The sequence below is a fragment of the Vitis riparia genome, chromosome 4, assembly GCF_004353265.1.
Source record: "Vitis riparia cultivar Riparia Gloire de Montpellier isolate 1030 chromosome 4, EGFV_Vit.rip_1.0, whole genome shotgun sequence".
NCBI classification, from domain to species: domain Eukaryota; kingdom Viridiplantae; phylum Streptophyta; class Magnoliopsida; order Vitales; family Vitaceae; genus Vitis; species Vitis riparia.
The window spans coordinates 14,866,107-14,893,028 of NC_048434.1; the positions used below are offsets into that span (position 1 = coordinate 14,866,107).

Sequence of the window (26,922 nt, forward strand, 5' to 3'; positions counted from 1 at the left end):
GATTTGGTCCAGACTAGATTTGGTCCCTCCTAGGTGCATTTCTGACATCATGACCATTTCCTTTAGAGGTTTTGGGAGTATAGGTAAAGGCAAAACTATTTGAAAAGTTGCATGCCTCACATTGATCTAGATGGTATGATGGGAAAGAAATGGAAGGATTTTTTAGGATAAGCAGAGAAGTTTAGAGACAATATGAGAATTAATATACTTCTAATTCCTCTTATTGGGGTTAAAGAACTTCAACTTTCAAGAGAACTTCAACTTTTAAGGGAACTCCTCCCACTGTTATTCAACTCAATTGGATTTTGGTGTGTAATTAAGGGGTTAGAAGTACAAATCTTGGAGCAAAGATTCTGCCTTTTTGTAGATGTATTGTTCCTTAAAGAGAGCACAAACACATTTCCTTGGTATAGTTTTAGGGTGTATCAGTAATATCATATTGATCTATTATTTTGATTACAGTTTGTATATTAAACTCCTCCCACTGTTATTCAACTAAATTGGAATTTGGTGTGTAATTAAGGGGTTAGAAATGCAAATCTTGGAGCAAAGATTCTGCCTTTTTGCAGATGTATTGTTCCTTAAAGAAAGCACAACCGCATTTCCTTTGTATAGTTTTGGGGTATATCGGTAATATCATGTTGACCTATTATTTTGATTATAGTTTGTATATCTGTGAAGGGTTTCTCATCCTTCAATGAAATATTTCAAATTTTTATTCAACGAATTTTTGTTTCTGATCAACAAAAAGAAAAAAAAAAAAAAAAGAAGGCAAACCGATTTTTATTTTTCTTCATTTTGTTGAATTGATATTCTAGTTTATCAGTTCGGTCCAACTTTTAAGTTATCAATAAAATACTTGCATTTGTCTTGATTTTGGGAATTTTTTATATTTATTTCATTGATGAGAGATTATATAGGTTTTGTTTGGTTGTTTAGTTAGCCCCTTTTTTTTCATCTCATATATGCTATAAATTCTCCTATGAGCTCAATTTTTCATTAACATCCTTTAAATGGAATGTTAGTGTCTCCTACAATTGTCTCAGATTTTGTATATGGTTTTATCTTTTGTATAGTGAATTCCTTGACTTAATTCACTTATCAGAGACATTACCTGATCATCAATCACATTGGAGCTATTCGTTCTGAACATGATGATTTCACTGTTCGTTTTGCTTTATCCTTGAACCAGGTTCTTCTCTACCCTTGGAACTCTCCTTTTTTCTCGTCTCATGTATTATTACTAAAGTTATTGTTATTGTTATTATTATTGTTATTGTTATGGTTATTATTCTTATTCTTATTCTTATTGTTATTATTGTTATTATTGTTGTTCTAATAGGCTAGTGGAACTTTAGACCTTCTTTTGCTCTATAAGTTTCTAATGCATGTATCCTGCTCCTCATTATTGTTCTAATAGGTAAGCTATTATTATTGTTCTAATAGGTATTATTATTATTGTTCTAATAGGTAAGCTAGTGGAACTTTAGATTGCTCTATAAGTTTCTAATGCATGTATCCTGCTCCTCATTATTGTTCTAATAGGTAAGCTATTATTATTGTTCTAATAGGTATTATTATTATTGTTCTAATAGGTAAGCTAGTGGAACTTTAGACTTTCTTTTGCTCTATAAGTTTCTAATGCATGTATCCTGTTCCTCATCCTTAATTATTATTATTGTTCTAATAGGTAAGCTAGTGGAACTTTGGACTTTATTTTGCTCTATAAGTTTCTAATGCATGTATCCCGCTCCTCATCCTTAATTGTGCAGTTATTGTTATTGAAATCATCAGATAGTGCAGATGTTGAGTGGTGCAAAGAGGTTAAGGGAAACATGTACGACATGGTTGTTGAAGGTTTTCAGCTTTTAAGTAGATGGACAGCACGGATTTGGGAGCAATGTGCATGGAAATTTTCTCGCCCTTGCAAAGTTTCAGTTCCTATGGAATCATATGAAGCTTCAGGTTCATTTTCTGACTATGAAAAGGTATTACTTTATTAATGGCCTTGATTGTTTTCTTTCCCTATTGGTCTGTGACGGTTGTACTATGAGATTATATACTTCTCAATTCATATTTCTTCTGTTGATTTCTTATGTCAGTAATTGTATATGCGCAGTTTGGCTTGTTGGTTGTGCTTCTGGTGCTCTATTTAATAATGGAGGCATTTATAATGATTAATACTTCATATTCTTATTCTAATTTCATATTGTGGTGCTTCTTTTTTGTTAGTCTGGTATACATTGTGGACCCATATTCTAATTTCAGAGGTTCTATGGGATACCATTCACTTCCTTGCTTCTTTTTGGGCTTCTTGCACCACGTTTTTTAAGGGCATTCCCCTTAATGTGGTTCAACTAGATTGGTTAGTGGTGTGTAGCTCCAAGGGTGTGGACTAGTAAGGAGAGTTAGCTTTGTGTAATTACCAAATAGCTTTTTGCTTTTGGTATTCATTATGTTTAGATCTCTTTTGTGGGAGGATTCCTCATCCTTCTTTTGTACTTCTTAATTGTTTTTTCAATATAATTCATTGTTGTTTCCTATCAAAAAAATATTCTAATAGTTTAGGCATTCAGGAAAGTTTATTGTCTAATGTGGTATCTAAGCTATGGTTAATTTGAGGTCTTGAGTTCAGTTCTTTCCTACTGTTTATTTTTTGATCAGAAACAAAATATATTAAAATTGGGTAAAGCAAGTACATGAGAAGGATGAGAAATCCTCCCCAGGTTTACAAAAACTGATCAACAAAGTGGAGATAGGTTAATATTTCTTTAAAAATTTTTTAATGCATAAATGGTCCTTTCAAAGTAACTGGTTGTTGATTTGTGTTATGAGCTTGGAGTCTTTATATTTATTGCAGCGTTAGTTACAAGGCATTGAGCTTGTTTGCCTCCATACATGTTGTAGTCTTCTTTCTGGCTTGTCTCTAATAGTTTATATGAAATTGGATTTGGTGGGTTGATACGGAGTTGGGTGGTCCCACTACCATTTTGTTGGTGGTCTGAATTTAATCCTAGCAATAAGGTTGAAAAACCTTGGGAAAGAAACCTCAATAAATGGATTAGGTAATGTTGCGGTGTGAAAAGCTCATGCTTTGGAATAGAATGTGAAATGAAGTGACGGATACTTATTTGACCAGGAAGTGGGTTTTAGAAGTACTGATTTAGAAAGGATGTTGAATTTTGAGAGAACCTGGTGGAGGCAAAAATCCTCTATGGCTGAAAGATGGTGACAGGACCACTAGGTTTTTTCATAAAGTCACCAAAGCCTCCCTAATCACCTTATTAGCTAGATTGAGATCAATGGGGTTTGGTTTCCAGAAGCTGATGATACCAAGATATGGGTATCTGACATTTTATACTGTTTGTGTTTATTTATTTGTGATTACAAATCTATGATGTTTTTTTGCATGTGACTTTGCTTTTAGGACAATGGGTTTTTAAGCACTTCTCACAATCTGTTACAGCAAACTGAACCAAAAGCTTCAAATCTCCATTGTTCTCTTCAATCACTGTTGACAATTTCTTTTTCTGAAGAACCTCCACTTTCAATCAGCTTTGGGATGAATCTATAAATTTCAGTTTTGATAATTGATATTTACAACCCCTCGATCTTATCCTAAGGGTAAGGCCAGTCCTCTCACCTTTGTCCATGTTCACCTGAGAAATTCAATTGGAATTGATTTAGCCTTCAGATTCCATCCATTTGCCATTTTCCATGATTACATTACCAATTTCTTACATAGGGTGTCCTCTCTGGAGATGTTTCAAAGGAAATCCTTTTGGAGAATGTTTTAACAGGAAAATAAGAGCTATATATTTGATATTTAAATAAAAAAATGAATCAGAAAAGGGAGACATAAAAAAATACCTACCAATAATGAGAATTTTGATGCAAACAGTAGCTTTGAACCCCACTTTTGTTGTAACAACTCTGCCTTATTTTTTCGTATCTCTAAAATAAGGATGACCTTGCACACACCAATGTGCTCAACCACAATCCCCTTCTATTCCCTGATCCCTGTTCTAGACTCCTCTGGAATCAGTAAGAAAGGATGTCTTCAGTGCTCCCACTTTTCAGATTTTGATGAATCTCCGGTTCTTGTTCCAGCTGATTTTGAAAACTGTGCTCTAGAGCACCATCTGAATTTTCTGGTGAAATCAATGTCTCTTTCATTAGGCAGGATCTTTCCAGTTGCTCAGCGATCCACAAAATTGCCTCGAACCCAAGAAAAATCAGCATGCTTCAGCTTCTGTTTATGATTGTGAAGCAGACCTTTTCTTTCCTGTGGAGATTCCATTGCTATGCTTGGGCTGTTCTTTCTCTTGGATTCCACATTTAGCTAATCATGTTGCAGATCAGTTAGCTAACCAAGCAAAGGGGTTTCTTTTTTAGGGGATTTGTATTTTTTTTTACCCTTTTGAGTTGGGTTCTTTGGTTTGTAATTGTCATAGCATTGAACTGTATAGCTGTTTTGCTTCTCTTTTCAAGAAATTTTTTTCTTCTTTTTCTTTTTGATTAGCTTTTGTATTTTTGGAAGGATTTCCTCTCATTTGCTTGTACTTAGGAATTCATATCAATAGTTTGATTTTTATATTAAAAAGAAAAAGGGAAATAGAAAATGGAGAGCAAAGATAAAGGGAAGTGAAATTCCAGGGCAAGTTTTTGGTTGTCATTTGCAACTGCAATTACCTGCATGATGTTGTTGAACTTGAGGGGATTTTGGGCTTTATATTCATTGTATTCTACATGTGTAATTCATTGATAAATTTGACTATTTCATACATTGATTGGAAAAAAAATGGAAAATAGGATCCCACCTTTCTAATATAGTATCCATCTAATTTAAATCTAATAGTTAAACCTTAAAAATGAATCTATCAAAACTCTCTAAATCTTTTGTGCAAACTTCAAAATTATGAGATCTCATGATTATTTATTTATTTTTGATCAGAAACGAAGAAGAATATATTAATAGAAGAAAAGATACAGGAGAAAGAAAAGTTACAAAAGAAAGAGAAGAAAGCAAGGGAAGGATGAGAGGTCCTTCCTACACAAACTGAACAAAGGAGAAAACTCCCAACAATAGAACTCTAAAAACAAAGAGAAACCCCAACAATCTTCAAACTTTTGAAGCGCAAACCGCAATCCAGTTGAGTTGTAAAACACTTAGAGGAACTCCTCTAAAAGCTTCAGTACAAGAAGCCCATAGAGAAGAATAGAACCGAATCAAATCCCATAACATCTCTTCCGTTCTCCCTTTATCCTCAAAGATCCTATTGTTTCTCTCTTGCCACACCATCCAAATCAAGGTAAGGCAAGCGATTTGCCAAAGTGTCTTGCCTCTTAATGAGTTCCCCAAGCCTTTAAAAGTAATAACCAACATGTTCTCAAAACTCCTTGGAGGGACCCAAACCAACCCTGCTAGATTGAACAACTTGTGCCAGAGTCCAATGGTAACAGGACAATGAAGAAAAAGGTGGTCAATTGACTCTCCACTTCCTTTGCAAAGAATGCACCATTGAGGACAGAGGGATTTGTAGGGTCTTCTCAATTGCAACTTATCATTAGTAATAAATCTTCTTACTTTTAGAGGAAAAAGCAAAAAACATGTTTAATAATCATGAGGTGAGATCTTATGATTATTAAACATGTTTTTTGCTTTTTCCTCTAAAAGTAAGAAGATTTATTACTAAAACGTTGTTTGGTTCCACTTCTATTTTGTAGTTTTTTTTTTTTTTTCTAAATTATGTTCTAATTTTTTTTTTTTTAGAAATTATGTTTAATAAACTTATTCTTATTTTTTAATTTGAAAATTTAATAATAAATTTTTATGATCAAAGCATCTTGAGGAAGAATGAGCGATTTTGAAGATTAGAAGTTCTTTAAAGTGGAGGGAATAAATTATAGAGAGATGCCAAAAAAAATGGGAGTGTAGGATGATTAGGGCTTCGATCTTGGTGAAGGTGTCAAGTGGGGAGAGATTTTGTAGATAGAGCTTTTTCACAGTTGAAGAATGAGAGAGAGGAAAAGAGAGTGGAAGAGTGAGAAAGAGAGGATAAGAGTAGGATAGATGGAGGAAATGGATGAGAGGTTGTTTGTCCTCGGTATCTTTTGCAGTCTTAGTGAATGGAAACGCTAAGGGGTGGGTCAAGGCATCTAGAGGCTTAAGACAAGGCGATCTCTTATCCTCCTTTTTGTTCACTTTAGTAGCGGATATACTGAGTAGGATGTTGTTGAGAGCAGAGGAAAGAAATTTGTTAGAGGGTTTCAGGGTGGGTCGGAATAGTACAAGGGTGTCCCATTTGCAATTCGCAGATGACACCATCTTCTTTTCTAACACTAGTGAGGAAGATTTGCAGACGCTCAAGAGTTTATTGCTAGTGTTTGGGCAAATTTCTGGGCTTAAGGTTAACCTTGACAAGAGTAACATTTATGGCATCAATCTTGAACAAAATCACCTTTCTAGGTTGGCCAAATTGCTAGATTGCAAGGCTTCTGGATGACCTATTCCCTACTTGGGTCTCCCTCTGGGAGGGAATCCCAAGGCTTGTGGCTTTTGGAATCCTGTGATTGAGAGGATCTCGAAAAGATTAGATGGGTGGCAAAAGGCTTTTCTATCTTTTGGAGGTAGGATAACTCTTATCCAATCTTGCCTCACCCACATGCCTTGCTACTTCCTTTCCTTGTTTAAGATACCTGCTTCAGTGGCTGCAAAGATTGAGAGATTGCAAAGGGATTTTTTATGGTCAGGGGTTGGGGAAGGAAAAAAAGATCATCTTGTTAGCTGGGAAGTAGTGTGTAAACCGAAGGCAATTGGGGGTTTGGGTTTTGGGAAGATAGTTCTAAGGAATGTCGCACTCTTAGGGAAATGCTTGTGGAGGTACCCTAGGGAGGGTTCAGCTCTATGGCACAAGGTTATTTCAAGCATTTACGGATCACACTCTAATGGATGGGATGCCAACACAATAGTAAGATGGTCACATCGTTATCCTTGGAAGGCTATTACACAAGTCTTTTAGGAGTTTTCCAAGTTTACTCAGTTTGTGGTAGGAAATGGAAATAGAATTTGGTTCTGGGAAGACTTGTGGTGGGGGGATCAATCTTTGGGTTCCTAATATCCAAGACTATTTAGAGTAGTCATGGATAAAAATATTCCCATTTCTTCAATTATCGGATCTACTCATCCCTTCTCTTGGAACTTTAACTTTCACCGCAACCTATTCGATTTTGAGATAGAAGATTTAGAAGGTCTCATGCGATCACTTGAGCGTTTGCAATTGGCATTTTCGGTTCTAGATGCGAGATCCTGGTCTTTATCTTCTTCAGGGCTTTTTATATCAAGTCTTTCTTTCTTGCCTTATCTCATTGCCCTGATTCTCCTTCAGTTTTCCCTACCAAGTTCGTTTGGAATTCTCAGGTCCCTTTCAAGGTTAAGTCCTTTGTCTAGTTGGTGGCACACAAGAAGGTAAATACTAATGACTTGCTACAATTGAGAAGACCTCACAAAACCCTTAGTCCGGATATTGGTAAGTTGTGCATGAGGCATGGAGAATCAATAGATCATCTTTTCCTACATTGTTATTTGACATTGGGGTTATGGCACAGATTATTTCAGTTAGCCAAGATGGATTGGGTTCCCCCGAGGAGCATTTCCGACATGCTATCCATCACTTTCAGTGGCTTTGGTTTATCGAGGAGAGGGATAGTTTTATGGCAAGCTGCGTGCATAGCTTTAATTTGGGTTGTGTGGCGGGAGAGAAATGCGAGGATTTTTGAGGATAAAGCAAGGAATCCAGAGAGTCTTTGGGATTCTATTTTTTTTCTTGCTTCTCTTTGGGCTTTTTGTTCCAAGGTTTTCAAGGGAACCCCCCTTATTGTGTTACAACTTGATTGGTTAGCGGCGTGTAGTTCCGATGGGTTGGTTTAGCCTAGAGTAGTTGTTCGTTATTACAGTGTAATTTCTGATTTTTGGTTTCTTGTAGACTAGTTTTCTTTGGTGGGAGGATTCCTCATCCTTCTCTTGTACTTCTTTTTTCTATTAATATATTACTTTGTCGTTTCCTATCAAAAAAAGAGTAGGATACTCCACATGGAATCCACTTGCTGGTTTCTGCTATGAAGGTGATGCTGAAAGGGGCATTTTGGGAAGTAATGTCTAAGTGCATGAACCTCTAAAATTTTCAAACTTATAAAGATAAATTTAATTTTAAACAATTGGCTTCCTTTTTCCCTTCTTTTTTTCCAAAATAAGTTACCAAAACACACTTTTCCCTTTATTTATTCATTTATCTACTCTTTTGGATGAGAAATGATTTTAATGAGCAAACAAGGAGAACAAGATGAAATAACAAACAGTTATTGTTATTGAATAGCATATATATGTCATCTATATCTATTTTCTTTTCTGATTTGATTGTATTCTTTTTAATCATCTTGTAGGTGGTACGATATAATTACAGTGCAGAGGAAAGGAAAGGTCTAGTTGAACTTGTGAGCTACATTAAGAGCATTGGATCAATGATGCAACGGTGTGATACATTGGTGGCTGATGCTTTATGGGAAACAATCCATGCTGAGGTTCAAGATTTTGTGCAAAACACTTTAGCGACTATGTTACGTACTACTTTCCGAAAGAAAAAGGACCTTTCTAGGTGGGCATTTGCTTTAGTATTTGTGGTTTGACCATTTGACATTATTTCACTGTCACAAATACTTTCTTTTTGCTATATGAAATTTGGCAACTTCAAAGATTAGCCACTATGTTGATTGTACTACCTTCTGGAAATTTCCCAATCTTTGAAGTTATTAATTTCTTTAATTTTATCTTTGGCAACATTCTTGGAGAAAGTATAGACTTTTGTAAACAAAATATCCTAATCATAGGACTTGATTAGCTCTAAATGAGCTATTTTGTTGCATAGCTATTAATATTAGCTGGTACAATTAATCAACTACTATACAAATTAGGACAACTATAATAGTCAACTATTGGCTAGGTTGGCTGTAAATTAGTGATTAGGACAACTGTGTGTTGGGTGTTAGACAGTAATATATATATATATATATGTGTGTGTGTGTGTGTGTGTGTGTGTACTATTTTTTGATCAAAAAAGGGTATTGGTTTTTCCAACCAATATGGTACCAGACCCACTTTAGTTTCTTAGGGTCAATTTTTTTAGCTTCTCTGCCCCACCTTTCTTCCTTTTTTGGCATCTTAGTCCTTTTATTTTTGGTGTCTCCGCCTCCTTCTGCCCCTTTTTGGTGCCTTCTGAATCCTTTTTTTTTTTTTTTTACCTTCAGTTTTCAACACGGCTGAACAAACCTCTAATAAGAATTCCATAGTCCCTAATAATCCCGAGATCATGGCCCAAAAATATCAATGATAATAATTTTCTTGAGTGGTTTCAGTCTACCAAACTCTTTCTATTAAGTTGAGGGAAGATGGGGTATCTACGTGGGACAATAAAAGAACAAAAACATCCTAACTTTGAATAGTGAGAAGCTGAAAACTCTTTGATCATTTAGTTGCTAAATTCAATAAAACTAGAAATAACCAACCCTTTCTTACTTCTCTCCTTGATGAAGGAGATTTGGGATGTTGTTACACATACCTATTCAAAGAAGGGAAATGCCCTCAAGTGTTTAAGTTGACAAACAAGATTCATGCAACCAAATAAGGAGAATTAATAGTCATAGCCTATTATAATACATTAAAGGTGTTACGGCATGAGGTGGAACTATTGCTAAAGACCCGAACACACCAAATTGACATCCTAGACTAAATAGAAGGCCATAACAAGGAACAAGAATGGAATATTTTCCAAGACTAGAAAGAGTTTTCAAGTGGGGACTACACTAGGTACAACCTCAATAGCTAATGGACTCATTTCAGGTGATGTGAATCTGCCTTATATGAAGGAACAACTTGATATTTCGTATAAAATCATGGGGAAATTAGAGGTTACTCCTACTTCTACTTCTTGTGCTTTTGTACAATCAGGTACACACCGTAAAGCTCTTACAACCACTGTTGTATCTAATTTTAACTCTTGGATCATTGATTCAAGAGCTAGTGATCATATGACCAAGGAACTTAATTTTTCTTGTCATAAATAACCTGTTCTGGCAAACAAAAGGTGTAAAGGAAATGTGTTTGTTTCACTAAAGATTACCCACTTTTATACTGCATGTCCTAAAAATGTCTTGTAAACTTCTCATCGAAAAAAAAGTCTTGTAAACTTTTGTTAATTAACAAACTTTGCAATTGTTCAATAACTTTTTCCCCAAATTATTGTGTTATCTAAGACCTCAGTTCGAGGAAGATGATTAGCATTGCTAAAGAGAGAAATGGCCTGTGGGTCGGAATAATACAAGGGTGTCCCATTTGCAATTCGCAGATGAGACCATATTCTTTTCTAACACTAATGAGGAAGATTTGCAGACTCTCAAGAGTTTATTGCTAGTGTTTGGGCAAATTTCTGGGCTTAAGGTTAACCTTGACAAGAGTAACATTTATGGCATCAATCTTGAACAAAATCACCTTTCTAGGTTGGCCGAATTGCTAGATTGCAAGGCTTCTGGATGACCTATTCCCTACTTGGGTCTCCCTCTGGGAGGGAATCCCAAGGCTTGTGGCTTTTGGGATCCTGTGATTGAGAGGATCTCGAAAAGATTAGATGGGTGGCAAAAGGCTTTTCTATCTTGTGGAGGTAGGATAACTCTTATCCAATCTTGCCTCACCCACATGCCTTGCTACTTACTTTCCTTGTTTAAGATACTTGCTTCAGTGGCTGCAAAGATTGAGAGATTGCAAAGGGATTTTTTATGGTCAGGGGTTGGGGAAGGAAAAAGAGATCATCTTGTTAACTGGGATGTAGTGTGTAAGCCGAAGGCAATAGGGGGTTTGGGTTTTGGGAAGATAGCTCTAAGGAATGTCGCACTCTTAGGGAAATGCTTGTGGAGGTACCCTAGGGAGGGTTCAGCTCTATGGCACAAGGTTATTTCAAGCATTTATGGATCACACTCTAATGGATGGGATGCCAACACAATAGTAAGATGGTCACATCGTTATCCTTGGAAGGCTATTACACAAGTCTTTTAGAAGTTTTCCAAGTTTACTCAGTTTGTGGTAGGAAATGGGGATAGAATTCGGCTCTGGGAAGACTTGTGGTGGGGGGATCAATCTTTGGGTTCCCAATATCCAAGACTATTTAGAGTAGTCACGGATAAAAATATTCCCATTTTTTCAATTCTCGGATCTACTCGTCCCTTCTCTTGGAACTTTAACTTTCGCCGCAACCTATACGATCATGAGATAGAAGATTTAGAAGGTCTCATGCGATCACTTGATTGTTTGCACTTGACATTTTCGGTTCTAGATGCGAGATCCTGATCTTTATCTTCTTCAGGGCTTTTTACAGTCAAGTCTTTCTTTCTTGCCTTATCTCATTGCTCTGATTCTCCTCCAATTTTCCCTACCAAGTTCGTTTGGAATTCTCAGGTCCCTTTCAAGGTTAAGTCCTTTGTCTGGTTGGTGGCACACAAGTAGGTAAATACTAATGACTTGCTACAATTGAGAAGACCTCACAAAGCCCTTAGTCCGGATATTTGTAAGTTGTGCATGAGGCATGGAGAATCAGCAGATCATCTTTTCCTACATTGTTCTTTGACATAGGGGTTATGACACAAATTATTTCAGTTAGCCAAGATGGATTGGGTTCCCTTGAGGAGCATTTCCGACATGCTATCCATCACTTACAGTTGCTTTGGTTTATCGAGGAGAGGGATAGTTTTATGGCAAGCTGCGTGCATAGCTTTAATTTGGGTTGTGTGGCGGGAGAGAAATGTGAGGATTTTTAAGGATAAAGCAAGGAATCCAGGGAGTCCTTGGGATTCTATTTTTTTCCTTGCTTCTCTTTGGGCTTTTTGTTCCAAGGTTTTTAAGGGAACCCCCCTCATTGTGTTACAACTTGAGTGGTTAGCGGTGTGTAGTTCTGATGGGTTGGTTTAGCCTAGAGTAGTTGTTCGTTATTACAGTATAATTTCTTATTTTTTGTTTCTTGTAGACTAGTTTTCTTTGGTGGGAGGATTCCTTATCCTTCTCTTGTACTTCTTTTTTCTATTAATATATTCCTTTGTCGTTTCCTAAAAGAGAGAAATGGCCTGTACCTGGGCCATTGAGGAAGGAGGGAAAGTTCAGGCTTATCAAATAAAGAGGATTGCTGAAGGATTTTTTGAAAGATATTGGTTGATGCATGAGAGATTAGGACATCCATGTTTTACTTACCTATAATGGTTGTATCCTAAACTTCCTAGATAACTCTATGTTCAAGTGTGAAGTGTGAGTGAGAAAAAAACCATTGTGTTCCCTATCCTTTAAGTAATAAAAGAAGTGAAGTTCCTTTCTCAATTGTACATACTGATGTGTGGGGACCCTCATGGGTAACTTTTCTTTTAAGAGCTAGGTGGTTTATTAGTTTTATCGATGATTGCAATGAAACTACTCGGGTGTATTTGTTAATGGGAAAATTTGAAAATATTCCCATCTCGCAAAACTTCTACAAAATGATATAAACACATTTGGGTGTCCAAGTATGAGTGATTGGATCAGATAATGGAATTGAGTATTGCAATGAAAGTCTAAGTACATTCTTCACTTAGAATGGAGTTCATCTTTGCAACAAGTGGGAAGGTCTTTTAAGTACATTCCTGCATGCTCAGATTGTTCTTCATCAAGTTGATACACTTTTAAAATTTTGTATTTGCTATGATGGGATTCATGAAGTGCTTAAATGCTGTATCAAAACAATCATTCTAAAAGTAAAATTTATATTCGATAAACCTACTGCTCATTTAGATTTTTGGTTCAATTTTCTAATTGCTTGTTTGTTGTATGTAATTGAAAACTTTCAGGATTCTTTCTGATATGCGGACCCTTTCAGCAGACTGGATGGCAAATACGAGCAGACCTGAATCTGACTTGCAACCTTTACAGCATGGAGGTGAAGAAAGCAGAGGAACCTTCTTTCATCCAAGGCCCGTTGCACCAACATCAGCACAGGTTGTTCTCTATTAATTTAGTTTTCCCTCCTTAATTTGACTAATTATTTATTATACAACTGATGTTCATTTGAGGCTTTGGTTTGACTGTCTTGAAAGTGTTTATATTGCCAATTTTAATGATGTGGTTAGCTTTATTACAACCAGTTTGTTTCTTTCTCTAGAGTATGTAGCATTTTGTTGTAAAGTGCTGCCAGTTACGATGAGAATTATTGTAATCCTCTTGTCGATCTTTAGTCATTAGAATTATGGTTATGCCATTATTTATTTATGTTGGAAAGTTGAATATATCAGCTAAGATATTGCCTAGATCCTAGGAGATTTTCTAGTTGTATTTTGTGTAAATATAGGATTAGTCAACTTCTGTAAATTAGGAAAGTTTAAAATAGAATAGTTGTAGTAGTTATTTTGTTCCTTAATTTATGATTTGTATGGCCTATAAATAGGAAACTTGTAAATCGTTTTTTATTAATTAATGAGAAGTGAATCATATGAGTTTGATTCCTCTTCATATCTCTACATTTAGTTGGTATCAGAGTAGGAATTTCTTTTTTGATTTTCTTTGAGAAAGCCCTAGAAGAAAACCCTAGAATATCTTGGACTTATTCCACGATATACTTCTCTTCAAATCCTACTGTTCTCCTCTGCTATTCTAGCCTTACACCATGTCTGAGGTATCATTTTTGTTTCTTTGATTAGAAGCAAACATAAATATTAATTAAGAATAGAAACATGAGAAGGATGAGGAATCCTCCCCATGTTGTACAAACCCGATCAAAAGAATTAAGTAAACCTCCACTAACCAAGGAAGGCTACACAAAAGGTACAAAGGGCTTATACTAGTATAACAACTCTTGGCCCTGTAGACCCAACCCTAGGGTGTACATATTGAAAGCCAATTAAGTTGAATTACACTCAAAGGATAGAGTTTAAAAATGCCTGTATAGTAAGCCCAAAAGAAACATAGAAATGAAGCAAGTCCCACATCATCTTCAGCGTCTTCCAAATATCCTCGAAAATCCTTGCATTCCTCTCTCTCCACACAATCCACAATAGAGAGAGACATGTGATCCTCCAAAGAGTCTTGCCTTAAATAAAATTCTCAAAACACTTGAAGGAAATTACCATCATATTGCAAATATCGTCTGGCTGAACCCACACTATCTCAACCTATGAAAAAAACCTATGCCACAATCCTAAAGAAATGGGATAATGCAAGAGATGATCAATCGTCTCTCTACTACTCCTACAAAGAATGCACCAATTAAGGCTAAGGGTTTTGAAAGACCTTCTCAACTATAGCATGTCATTGGTATTTACTTTCTTATGTGCCACTAACCATGCAAAAACCTTGACCTTAAAGGGGATTTTTGATTTCCACAAAAAAATAGCTGGGAAAAAAGGGACAGAATTTGAGACATTGGATAAGACTAAAAAAATGATTTTATTGAGAAAATTTGTAAAGAGGATGGTACCCAAGCTATCACATCTGGAACTAAAGGAGTGAAATGAGCAAGGGAAAGTAAGGACATTAGTCTTTTAAGATTCACAATCTCCACATCAGTTAGATTAGACCTAAAGATGAGATCCTAAGACAAGGAAGTGTTATTACCCATGATAGCTGAAATAGGATGGTTTTTTGTTGTGGTGATTCTGAAAAGTCTTGGAAATTGTAAGCAAAGAGGTTGGTCCCCCTACCACAGATCTTCTCAAAAACGAATTCTGGTCCCACCCCCGACCACAAAGCAAGTGTGTAGAATAAACTTGAAGAATATGTGCAATTGCCTTCTAGGGGCAATGATGTGACCATCTGATTATATTGTTGGCATCCCATCCATTAGGATGTGTTCCATAGATACTCAAGATGACCTAATGCCAAAGGGCAAAACTTTCCTTAGATTACCTCTAATACCACTTACCTAATAAAGCTTGGTTCCTTGGAGAATTTTTCCCAAACTCTAACCCATCAGACTCCTTAGGCTTACAGACCATGTTCCAACTGACCAAATGATCTCTTTGACCCTCTCTAGAACCCGACCATAGAAAATCTCTTTGTAATTTCTCAATCCTCAAAGCTATTGAAGCTGGAACCTTGAAAAGAGATAAAAAATAGTTTGGGATGTGCGACAAACAAGACTAAATTAGGGTGATTCTACCTCCTAAAGACAAGAAGACTTTTTTCCATCCATCCAACCTTCTAGAGACTCTATCCAACACTGGATCCCAAAAGGAGATCGATTTGGGTTCCACCCTAAAGGGAGACCCAAATACATTAAAGGCCAATAAGAGATTGCATAATTAAGTAGAGAAGCCAACTTGATGGTTTGATCTTGATTAATGTTGATTCCAGAGAGAGTACTCATATTTAGATTAATCCTTAGCCCCAATAACCTGCCCAAACACCAACAAATTGGCTTGAGAGATTGCAACTCTTCTAAGGATGCTTTTGAAAGAGAGATGGTGTCATCCACAAATTGTAAATGAGACGCCTTGATCCTATTTTTTCCCACTAGAAACCCCTCAAATAAACCTCTTTCCTCCTCTCTCACAACCAATCTACTTAAAACATCAACTACCATGGTGAAGAGAAAATAGGAAAGGGGATCTCCTTGTCTTCGACCTCTTTATACCTTAATCCACCCCTTAGCATTTCCATCTACTAAGATTGCAAAAGTCATTGAAGATAAGCATCCCCTCATCTAGGACCTCCATCTTGAACTAAACCCTTTTCTTTCAAGTTCATGGTCCAAAAAATCCCAATTGACTTGATCATAGGCTTTTTCGAAATCAATTTTGAAGACTACCCCTTCCTTTCTTGATCTCCTTTTCTCATCCACTAACTTATTAGCAATCAAGACAACATCCAAAATTTGCCCCCCCCTTTAACAAAAACACCTTGAGTTAAAAAAATAGTGCCTTGGAGGACTTTATGCAATCGCCCTGATAGTACCTTGGCTATGATTTTGTACAAACTAATAACCAAAATGATGGGTCTATAATCTGAGATCCTGCTTGTTTGACTCTTTTTTGGCACTAGAGCAATGAAGGTAGCATTAGTGCTTTGATTAATTATCCCATTGTTGTGAAACTCTAAGAACACTTTTAAAAGATATCATCTGAATCCACCTTTGTTACTACTTAAAAAAAATAAAATTGAAACCAAGGTTTCCAATACCAATTCTCATTTTCAAATAAAAAATATCCGTTTGAATAAAGACATTTGTTTACGTTGGTCTCAATCGGTTTAAACGTATGTTTGAGGGAAAGAAAAGATTGGTTATCTAATTAGAGATAAGAAGGCACCTGCAAAGGAGGACCCAATGTATGTTACTTGGGATGCAGAGAATTCCATGGTTTTGGCATGGCTTGTGAATGCCATGGATGAAGACATTATTTCCAACTATATATGCTCTTTGACTACAAAGGAACCTTGGGACAATATCAACTAGATGTACTATGATCTTGGCAATCAATTTCAAGTTTATGAATTACAACTGCAATTTGGTGAGATACGACAAGGAGGAGACAACATCACTAAGTATTTCAATTGTTTGAAATGGCTATGGCAGGATTTAGATATGTTTAATGATTACGAATGGAATAATGTGGATGATTGTAACCACTATAAGAAAATGGTGGAGATTAACCGGATTGTCAAATTTCTTGCTGGTCTAAATATTGAATTTGATGAAGTGAGAGGAAGAATAATTGGCCGATAACTTCTTCCTCCAATAAGAGAGGTTTTTCCTGAATTTAGGAGGGAGGAAAGTTGTAGGAGTGTCATGCTCGGAAAAAAGGGGGGTGATGGATCACTTGAGAACTCGACATCAATCATTGTTGATGCTGATGCAAGCTGGTCCTTCATCAACCAAAGGAGATATGATGAGAAACCTCGAATATGGTGTGACTACTGCAACAAACCTTCTCATACTCGGGAAACCTGTTGGAAAATCCATTAGAAACCTATAAATTGGAAAAGTAACAAACCTAGTGATAGAACTAGCCATATGTTTCCTTCTACTAATGAGACTGAGACAAGTCTAAGTCCCTTCAGAAAATATCAGACATAACATCTTAAATTGCTAAAGTTCAATTTGTGATCTTGTATTTCTAATGGTTTTCTTGCTCAAATAGGTAGTAATCCTAGTGCTTTCCTTTGTTGTTTAAGCTTTGCACCATGGATTATTGATTTAGGTGCATTAGATCATATGACTAATCCTAGTGCTTTCCTTTATTGTTTAAGCTTTGCACCATGGATTATTGATTTAGGTGCATTAGATCATATGACTAGTCTTTTCTCATTTATTTAAATCTTATTCACCTTGTTCTGGTAATCAGAAAGTAAGAATTATAGATGGTAGATTCTCATTTATTGCAAGGAAAGGTTTAATTAGTTCTTCAAGTCCCTAATCTTGCCTATAATCTTTTGTTTGTGAGTAAATATCCTAGGATTCTAGCTATCATGTCATATTCTTTGATTCTCACTATGAATTTCAAGATTAGAGCTCGGGGATGATGATTGGCAATGCTAGGATGGTAGATGGTCTTTACTATTTTGATGACAACTTCTTCAACAATAAACGAGCTCAAGGCTTCAATAGTAGTGTAGATTCAATTTCTGTTTGTGAACTAATAATGCTTTGTCATCTTAGATTAGGACATTGTAGTTTTCCTTGTCTAAAACATCTATTTCTTGTATTATTTTAAAATTTGGATTCTTCTTCTTTTCAGGGTGAAAGTTGTCTTTTATCAAAAAGCCATCGAGTTTCTTGTATTTCAAAACCGTATCATGCATCAAAACCTTTTTATTTAGTTCATGGTGATGTTTGAGGTCTGTAAAAGATTACGACTCTATTTGGAAAAATGGTTTGTGACTTTAATAGATGATCATACTCGATTATGTTAAGTATATTTGATGAGTGAAAAATCTAAAGTGGAAAAATTATTCAAGGATTTTTACAGTATAATTAAAAACCAAATTCACACAAAAATCAGTATATTTGGCACTGATAATGGAACATAATATTTTAATCAATCATTTGTGAAAAAGCCATTGAGTTTCTTATATTTCAAAACCGTATCATGCATTAAAACCTTTTTATTTGGTTCATAGTGATGTTTGAGGTCTGTAAAACATTACGACTCTATTTGGAAAAAAATGGTTTGTGACTTTAATAGATGATCATACTCGATTATGTTAGGTATATTTGATGAGTAAAAAATCTGAAGTGGAAAAATTATTCAAGGATTTCTACAATATGATTGAAAACCAAATTCAAACAAAAATCAGTATATTTGGCACTGAAAATGGAACAAAATATTTTAATCAATGCGGGAAACTTTTTGAAAGAAAAGGGTATTCAACATCAATCCACATGTCGCGATACTCCTTAGCAAAATGGTATTGCTGAAAGAAAAAATCGACATTTACTTGAAGTAGGATGGGCCATAATGTTTTCTATGAATGTTCCAAAATACTTGTGGGGTGATGCTATTTTAACATCTTATTGGATTAATAAAATGCCTACCTAAGTTTTAAAGTATACTACACCATTAAAGTGTCTTAAAAATACTTTTCTTGAATCTAGGATAACTTCGGATTTACCATTGAAAGTGTTTGGCAGCACAATGTTTGTCATCATTCCTAGTTATCTTCGATCGAAACTATCTCCTAGAGCAGAAAAATGTGTGTTCATCGGGTATGCTCCAAATAAAAAAGGGTATTTAGTACTATAACCTTAAAACTACAAAGATTCATATTAGTATGGATGTTACTTTTTTTGGAAAATCTACCTTATTTCAGCCAAAACTATCTTCACAGGGGACAACAAGAGAAAAGAAGATCAGTTTTGGGAAATATCTGTGCCTTTGTCTAATCCTTCTTTTCCCAAGCCAGTTAATACTCGATAAATAGTTGTTCTAAATAATGAAAGTGAAGGAAATTCTAATCTACCTTTGATGAATATAAATGTACCACATAAAGGGGGAGAAATACTACAAAATGATTGCAATGATCCTACGTTTGAGATCATGGTTTATACTAGAAGACATACTCATCATAAAAGTAAAGATCAGTATACAATCCTGGTTCTAGATTAATCATTATCCCCAAGATCTGTCTCCTCAGATATTCCAGGTAATCCCTCAGTTTCAGTTCCTTCTATTGTTGTACTTCCTAGTACTTAACCCTTAGATCTTAATGTTCCTATGACACATAGGAAAGGAGTTTGAACATGTACCAAGCATCCTATTGCTAGATATGTGTCATATCATAGACTTTCCATTAACCATAAGACATTCTAAAATATCTCGTATGTTTATTCCAAGAACCATTTAGGAAGCTCTTGATCATCCGGATTGGAAGTTAGTAGTTCTAGAAGAGATGAATGCTCTTAGAAAAAATGGCACTAGGGAGGTTATTGATTTACTAAGAGAGAAGAAGATTGTAGGATGCAAATGGATGTTTATAGTTAAATGCAAGGCTGATGGTAGTATAGAAAGGTACAAGGCAAGATTGGTGGTGAAAGGGTTTACACAAACCTATGGGATTGATTACCAAGAAACATTTGCTCCAGTAGCCAAGATAAACTCAATCCGCATTTACTTTCTCTAGCTCTGAACTCTAACTGGTACTCACACTAGATGGATGTAAAAAATGTGTTCTTAAATGGAGATTTAGAAGGGGAAGTTTTTTTATGGATTTACCACCTGGGTTTGAAGATAAACTTGGTAAAGATTGAAGAATTTCTGAATTCCTTTATTGATTTTTTAGGTACACACCATACACATATATATACACAAAAGATTGAATAAGAAAATATCAATCTAGTTTGATTCTCTCCTAAAATTAGGAAACTGAATCATTCTAAATGATCTCTCCTTTTTTATTCCTAAAATACTTTCCTAAATTAAAACCCTAACTTTGAATGCCAAATTTCAACACTCCCCCTCAAGCTGGAGAATATATATCATATAATCCCAGCTTGCAAGTTAAGTCTTCGAAGTTAGGCCTAGGTAAAGCTTTGGTGAGGATGTCTGCGGTTTGGTGCTTGGTAGGAACATAGTTTAATTTAACCGTCTCACTAGTCACCTTCTCTGTGATGAAGTGTCTGTCAATCTCAACGTGCTTGGTCCTGTCATGATGCACGGGGTTCTTTGCTATGCTTATAGCTGCCTGATTATCACACATCATCAGAATTGGAGATGAACTCGTTTGTCCCAGTTCACTAAGAACCCTTTTTATCCAAATCCCTTCACAGATTCCCTGTGCAAGAGCTCTGTACTTAGCTTCTGCACTACTTCTGGCTACAACTGATTGCTTCTTACTCCTTCAGGTAACAAGATTTCCCCAGACAAAAGAACAATATCCAGAAGTGGACCGCCTGTCAATGATGTTTCCTGCCCAATCCACATCTGAGTATACTTTAATGTCACGGTTCTCTGTCTTTCTGAAGAATAGACCTTTCCCTGGTGTCATTTTTAAATATCTAAGAATCCTGTAGACTGCTTCCATGTGTTCCTCAGTGGGGCTGTGCATGAATTGACTTACAGTACTCACTGCAAAGCCAATATCTGGCCGAGTGTGTGAGAGATAAATCAAGCGCCCGACGAGCCGCTGATATCTCCCCCTGTCTATTGGTGTACTTTCTTTCTCGATACCAAGTTTCTTCTGACTATCCATAGGAGTATCAATTGGTTTGCATCCAAGCATACCGGTCTCCTTAAGAAGATCGAGTATGTATTTTCTTTGAGAGACTACAATTCCCTTCCTTGATCTAGCCACTTCCATACCAAGGAAATATTTCAAATTTCCAAGGTCTTTAACTTCAAACTCTTCTGACAAATACTTCTTCAAATTCTGTAATTCCTCCATATCATTCCCAGATAGAATAATATCATCAACATAGACTATCAATATGGCCATTTTCCCGGCATGAGACTTCTTGACAAATAGAGTATGATCAGCCTGACCTTGTTTGTAGCCCAGCTTCAGGACTGCTTTTGTGAATCTATCAAACCAGGCTCGGGGAGATTGTTTAAGGCCGTACAAGGATTTTTGGAGTTTGCAAACCTGATTCTTTGCCAAACTTCCTTCGAAACCAGGTGGTATTTCCATGTAGACTTCCTCTTCTAGGTCACCATTTAGAAACGCATTTTTTATGTCCAGTTGTTGCAAGCACCAATCTTGATTGACAGCCAATGAGAGAAGAATCCTGATAGTGTTCAGTTTTGCAACAGGAGCAAAAGTCTCCTGATAGTCCATCCCATAGGATTGTGTAAACCCTCTAGCTACCAAACGAGCCTTGAATCTCTCAACTGATCCATCTGCTTTGTATTTTATGGTGAAAATCCACTTGCACCCCACGGGCCTCTTCCCAACCAGCAAATCTGTGATAGTCCACGTCCCATTCTTCTCAAGTGCATCAATCTCATTTTGTACTGCCTTCTTCCATTCTGACATTTTGAATGCCTCTTGTATTGTGTTGGGAACCTGAGTATCATCAAGAGAAGTAGCAAATGCTCTATAAGATGGTGATAGTCCTTCATATGTAACATAATTCCCAATTGGATGATCTGTACATCTCCTAACACCCTTCCTCAATGCAATCGGCATAGTAGAATCATCAATGCTGGGAATTAACACCTCTCCAGCCCTATCCTCACCTATGTTCTCTTCAGGAAGACTTGAATTGGAGTCAATATATTGGCCACATGTTGACTGTGATCCGTGCTCTAATTCCTGTCTTTTCCTCCTCCTGATGTAAACTTGTAAGTTCTCATTAGCAAGTTGTGGGGCTATAGGTTGAATAGGCATGGGAGACTGGATGGTCACAGGAGAAGGAACATTTGTGTGCTGGGCTGGCTGGACTGATGATGGCATGGGTGTGGACAACTCAGTGGGCGCGAATTGGGAAGGATTTGGTGACTCTGAGTGAAAAGAAGGTACACCCTCAAGAAGAGACTCCCAAACTTGATGTTCATTCATGCTCTCCCCCTGAACATGAGATTTGGGATAGAAGAAGACATGTTCAAAGAAAGAGAAGTCCATGGTGGTGTAAAATCTTTTGTTGGTTGGAGAATAGCATTTGTACCCTTTTTAGGTTGGAGAATACCCTAGGAAAATGCACTTATTGGCTCGAGGAGCAAATTTGCTACGATTTTGAGGATACACATAAACGAATGCCGTGCAACCAAATACTTTGAGTGGTAAATCAGAAGAAGCTGCACGGGTGTGAGGAAATTGTTTTAAGAAAAGTTGACGTGGGGATTGAAAGGTGAGCACTCTGGATGGCATACGGTTAATCAAATAGGTAGCTGTGAGAATAGCTTCCCCCCAGAAATAGGTTGGAACATTAGAGGAAAACATAAGGCACCGGGCAACCTCCAAGAGATGTCTATTCTTGCGTTCAGCCACCCCATTTTGTTGTGGGGTGTCAACGCAAGAACTTATGTGGATAATGCCGTGATTTTGAAGATAAGTATTGAGACTACTAGTAAAGTATTCCTTTGGATTATCTGACTTGAGGACTTGAATTTTGGAATTGAATTGATTTTGAACCATAAGATTGAAGGTTTGAAAAATGTGCCCGACCTCTGACTTTTCTTTCATAAGGAAAACCCATGTTACCCGTGTATGATCATCAACGAATGTCACAAACCATCGAGTGCCAGAAATATTTTTTATCCTGGAGGGACCCCACACATCACTATGTACTAGAGAGAAAACAGTCGAAGGTTTGTATGGGATTTGAGGATATACTGTTCGAGTATGCTTTGCAAACTGACAAATTTCACAGTGATAAGATGCTGGATTTTTATTGATAAATAATCTGGGAAACAATTTTGCAAGGTAAACAAAGCTAGGATGACCAAGACGATAGTGTAACATTATAATCTCACTATCTTTATTGACCTTAGAATTTGACACAGAATTGAAAGACTCTAACATACTCTGAGACTGTACGCAACTTGCTTGAGAGACTTGGTTTGAGAATTGGCCACATGAGAGGAGGTAGAGCCCGGAACACAGTTCAGCACTGCCAATCATCTTCCCTGATTTCAAGTCCTGAAAAACACACGAGTTTGGATAAAATTTAGTAACACATTGGAGATCACGGGCCAGTTTGCTAATAGACAAAAGATTACAATCCAAGTTTGGAACATGGAGGACAGAGTCAAGATATAAGTCTTTAGTAAGTTTGATAGAACCTGTCCCGACAATTTTTGACTTTTAACCATCAGCAATATGGACGGATGAATGACCATTACTTGGCTTGTAATTTTGAAGAATGGTAGCATCTCCAGTCATGTGATAAGAAGCACCTGTGTCCACTATCCACGGCTTCATTCCTCCTCGATTAGCAGTGAAGGCTACACTGGTAGTACTGCCACTGCCAACTTGGCTTAATAGTTTCTATAGCATCTCCATTTGCTCTTTGTTGAATGGACTCGGCTCGGGAACAGATGTGCTCTCAGAGTTGGCAGCCACGTGTGCTCTGCCATCTCTGTCAAACCGTGACTTTGGTTTCCAATCAGCCGGTTTGCCATGAAGCTTCCAGCAAGTCTCCTTATAATGGCCTGGTTTCTTACAATAATCACACCAAGGCTTATCCCGTTTTTGACGATCTCCACCACTACTATTCAATGACCGAGCAGCAAGGGCAGAGGCATCCAATGTTGGGGCAGGTTGCTCTTTGGATCCCATCATCACTTTCTTTCTACTTTCTTCACGCCTAACCTCTGAAAAAGCCTCCCTGAGACTTGGCAGGGGTTTAATGCCCATGATTCGGCCTCTAACATCATCCAATTCCCTGTTTAGTCCTAGGAAAAACTTGAACAGTCTCTTTTGTTCCACAATTTTCCTGTATGTTGCTGCATCATCAGAACATTTCCATGAGTGAGTCTCGAATAAGTCAAGGTGCTGCCAATACCTTGTGAGTGTGTTGTAATACTGAGTAACTGTCTGCTCTCCTTGGCGAAAGTCATGTAGGGCTGATTCAACCTGAAAAAGTTCTGAAGTATTTTTAGAACTTGAGTAAGTTTCTTTGGCTGCATCCCATATGTCCTTTGCAGTCCTAAACAACAAGAAATTTTCACCTATGTCATTGTTCATGGAATTGATAAGCCATGACATGATCATGCTGTTTTTAATCTTCCACTTCCTGAAACTCGGTTCTGTAGTTTCTGGCATGGCTGCTTCTCCAGTGAGGTACTCATCCTTTCCTTTACCGCAAATGAGCAGCAACACAGATTGTGACCACTGTAAATAGTTATGGCCATTTAATTTGTGTCCTGTGATGAGAATAGGAGAGGAATCACTGCCACCAAGGTTTGGAATTTCAGATCTGCCCCCTGATTCTGGTGACGTGACGCTGGATACTTGTGATGATGCTATTCCGTATTTTGTCATGAACCGGAAAGGTAGAAGAACACTTCCCAAGGCACGTGCAGGGATTGAAGTTGAGAAAAAATAGCCGGAGGACGTCGGAAAAACTGATCGGAGGGCCCGCGGAGGCAAAAGAACCCCAAAAGAGGCACGTGTAGGGCTCGGATGGCAAAAACAGGTACGAAGGGTGGCTGGTCGGCGTCAGGCGAGCCTGGAGTAGGAAGCGCATCGCCGGAAAGTGGCTCACGCGCCGGCGCGTGAGATGCAGTCGCCGGCCGGAAAAACGCTCGTGGGCGGCGCATGGATGGTTTTCTAGCTCCGGTGCTTTGGGAAAAGTTGGAGATCTCCTCCAGGCACTCCTTGCAGTGTGAAAAAAATCGTTGCCGGAAAAGTTCACCGGAAAAGTTCGCCGGAAAAGTCGCCGGCGGTGAATGTTTTCTGATGACAATTTGACCGATCGGAAAGCGTTTTCTCCCTTGGCTCTGAGAACAGGGATTGATGATCGGAATGAGAGATGGCCAGATAGAGAGATGACCGGATTGAGAGATGATCAGAGTGATTTGGCCGGAATGAATGATGGCCTGAATAAGAGGTGGCCAGAAGGGATTAGGGTTTCAGAAAACTGGCTTTGATACCATGAAGAATTTCTGAATTCCTTTATTGATTTTTTAGGTACACACCATACACATAAATATACACAAAAGACTGAATAAGAAAATATCAATCTAGTTTGATTCTCTCCTAAAATTAGGAAATTGAATCATCCTAAAGGATCTCTCCTTTTTTATTCCTAAAATACTTTCCTAAATTAAAACCCTAACTTTGAATGCCAAATTTCAACAAAGATAAAGTTTGTAGATTGAGAAAATCATGGTATGACCTTAAACAATCTCCTAGAGTGTGGTTTGAATGTTTTGGAGAAGCTGTGAAAGGTCATGGTTACTGTCAAAGTCAAACTGATCATGCATTGTTTTATAGACACTTGAATGAAGGGAAAATTTCTATTTTGATTGTTTATGTGGATGATATAATCTTGACAGTTGATGATAGTGCTGAACTTGAGTGACTAAAAAAGGTGCTTGTAAAGGATTTTGAAATCAAGGACTTAAGTGCATTGAAGGATTATCTTAGAATGAAATTTTCCTGGTGAAAGAAAGGTATTTTTGTCTCCTAATGAAAATATGTGCTTGATCTACTTGGTGAAATAGGTCTACTAGGATGTAAGTGGCCAAGACACCTGTTGAACCCAATTTGGAGCTACATCCTGTCAAACCTGAAGAAGTGGTGAATAGGGATAAGTTTCAGTGACTAATTGTAAGTCAATTCATGCACTCACCAGGTTAAGAACACTTTGATGTTGTTTAAAGAATTTTAGTTATTTGAAGGGAACCCCAGGAAAATTTTTATTGTTTGAGAACCATGGTCATCTACAAATTGAAGCATACACTGATGTAGATTGAGATAGGAGTGTAATTGATAGAAGATCAACCTCTTGCTATTGTACCTTTGTTGGAGGTAGCTTGGTCATGTGGCATGGTAAAAAGCGAAATATAGTGGCAAGGAGTAGTGCAGAAGTTGAGTTTAGATCTGTTGCTCATAGAATTTGTGAAGTGTTGTGGATTAAGGGACTTCTAGAAGACTTGAAGATCTCTAGTCCATTACCCATGAAGGTATCTTGTGACAATAAAGCAGCAATTTCTGTTGCTCATAACCTAGTTTTTTTGATAGAAAAAAGCACGTTGAAGTTGATGAACACTTTATCAAAGAAAAGCTGGACACTGGACTAATTTGTATGCCTTATATTCCGACTACCGAACTGACTGTGGGGCATACTTACCAAGGGGCTACAAAAGTAGCTATTCAAGAATTTGATTGGCAAGCTACCAATGGAAGATATCTTCAAACCAGCTTGAGGGGGAGTGTTGGAAAGTTGAATATCTCAGCTGAGATATTTCTGAGATCCTAGGAGATTTACTTGTTTGTGTAAATATAGGATTAGTCAACTTCTATAAATTAGGAAAGTTTAAAATAGAATAGCTGTATTGTATTTTGTGTAAATATAGGATTAGGAAAGTTTAAAATAGAATAGCTGTAACAGTTATTTTGTCCCTTAATTTATTCTTTGTATGGCCTATAAGTAGGAAACTTGTAAATCATTTTTATTAATTAATGAGAAGTGAATCATATGAGTCTGATTCATCTTTATATCTCTGTGTTTAGTATTTATTTATTTTTTGCCCTTATATATTTCCTTATTTATTTTTTTATCTAAAGAAAACTAATTCACTAAAGAGAGAATACTGATTAGTTCTAATCTAAAGTTTTCTTGCTGTATAAATTTTCTTCTTGTGTGGTTATGGATCTTATTATTGTAATGTTCATTATGCAATCTTTTGAACTACAAAAATTGTTGAATGCAGTTCAGCATATCTTTTTTGGTTGCTAAATTCACTGATCTTTTCATTTTTGAATTA

The 26,922-nt window shown here is 36.9% G+C and overlaps 1 protein-coding gene across 1 annotated transcript in view; it reads left to right on the forward strand.

The window, feature by feature from the left end:
- Positions 1-26,922, forward strand: part of LOC117913123 (protein PIR) — a 119,414-nt gene that overhangs the window by 42,533 nt on the left and 49,959 nt on the right. Inside the window, exons 12-15 of the mRNA XM_034828050.1 lie at positions 1,099-1,192; positions 1,773-1,988; positions 8,443-8,654; positions 12,916-13,063. Coding sequence (XP_034683941.1) covers positions 1,099-1,192; positions 1,773-1,988; positions 8,443-8,654; positions 12,916-13,063 — 670 coding nt within the window. The remainder of the gene's footprint in view (positions 1-1,098; positions 1,193-1,772; positions 1,989-8,442; positions 8,655-12,915; positions 13,064-26,922) is intronic.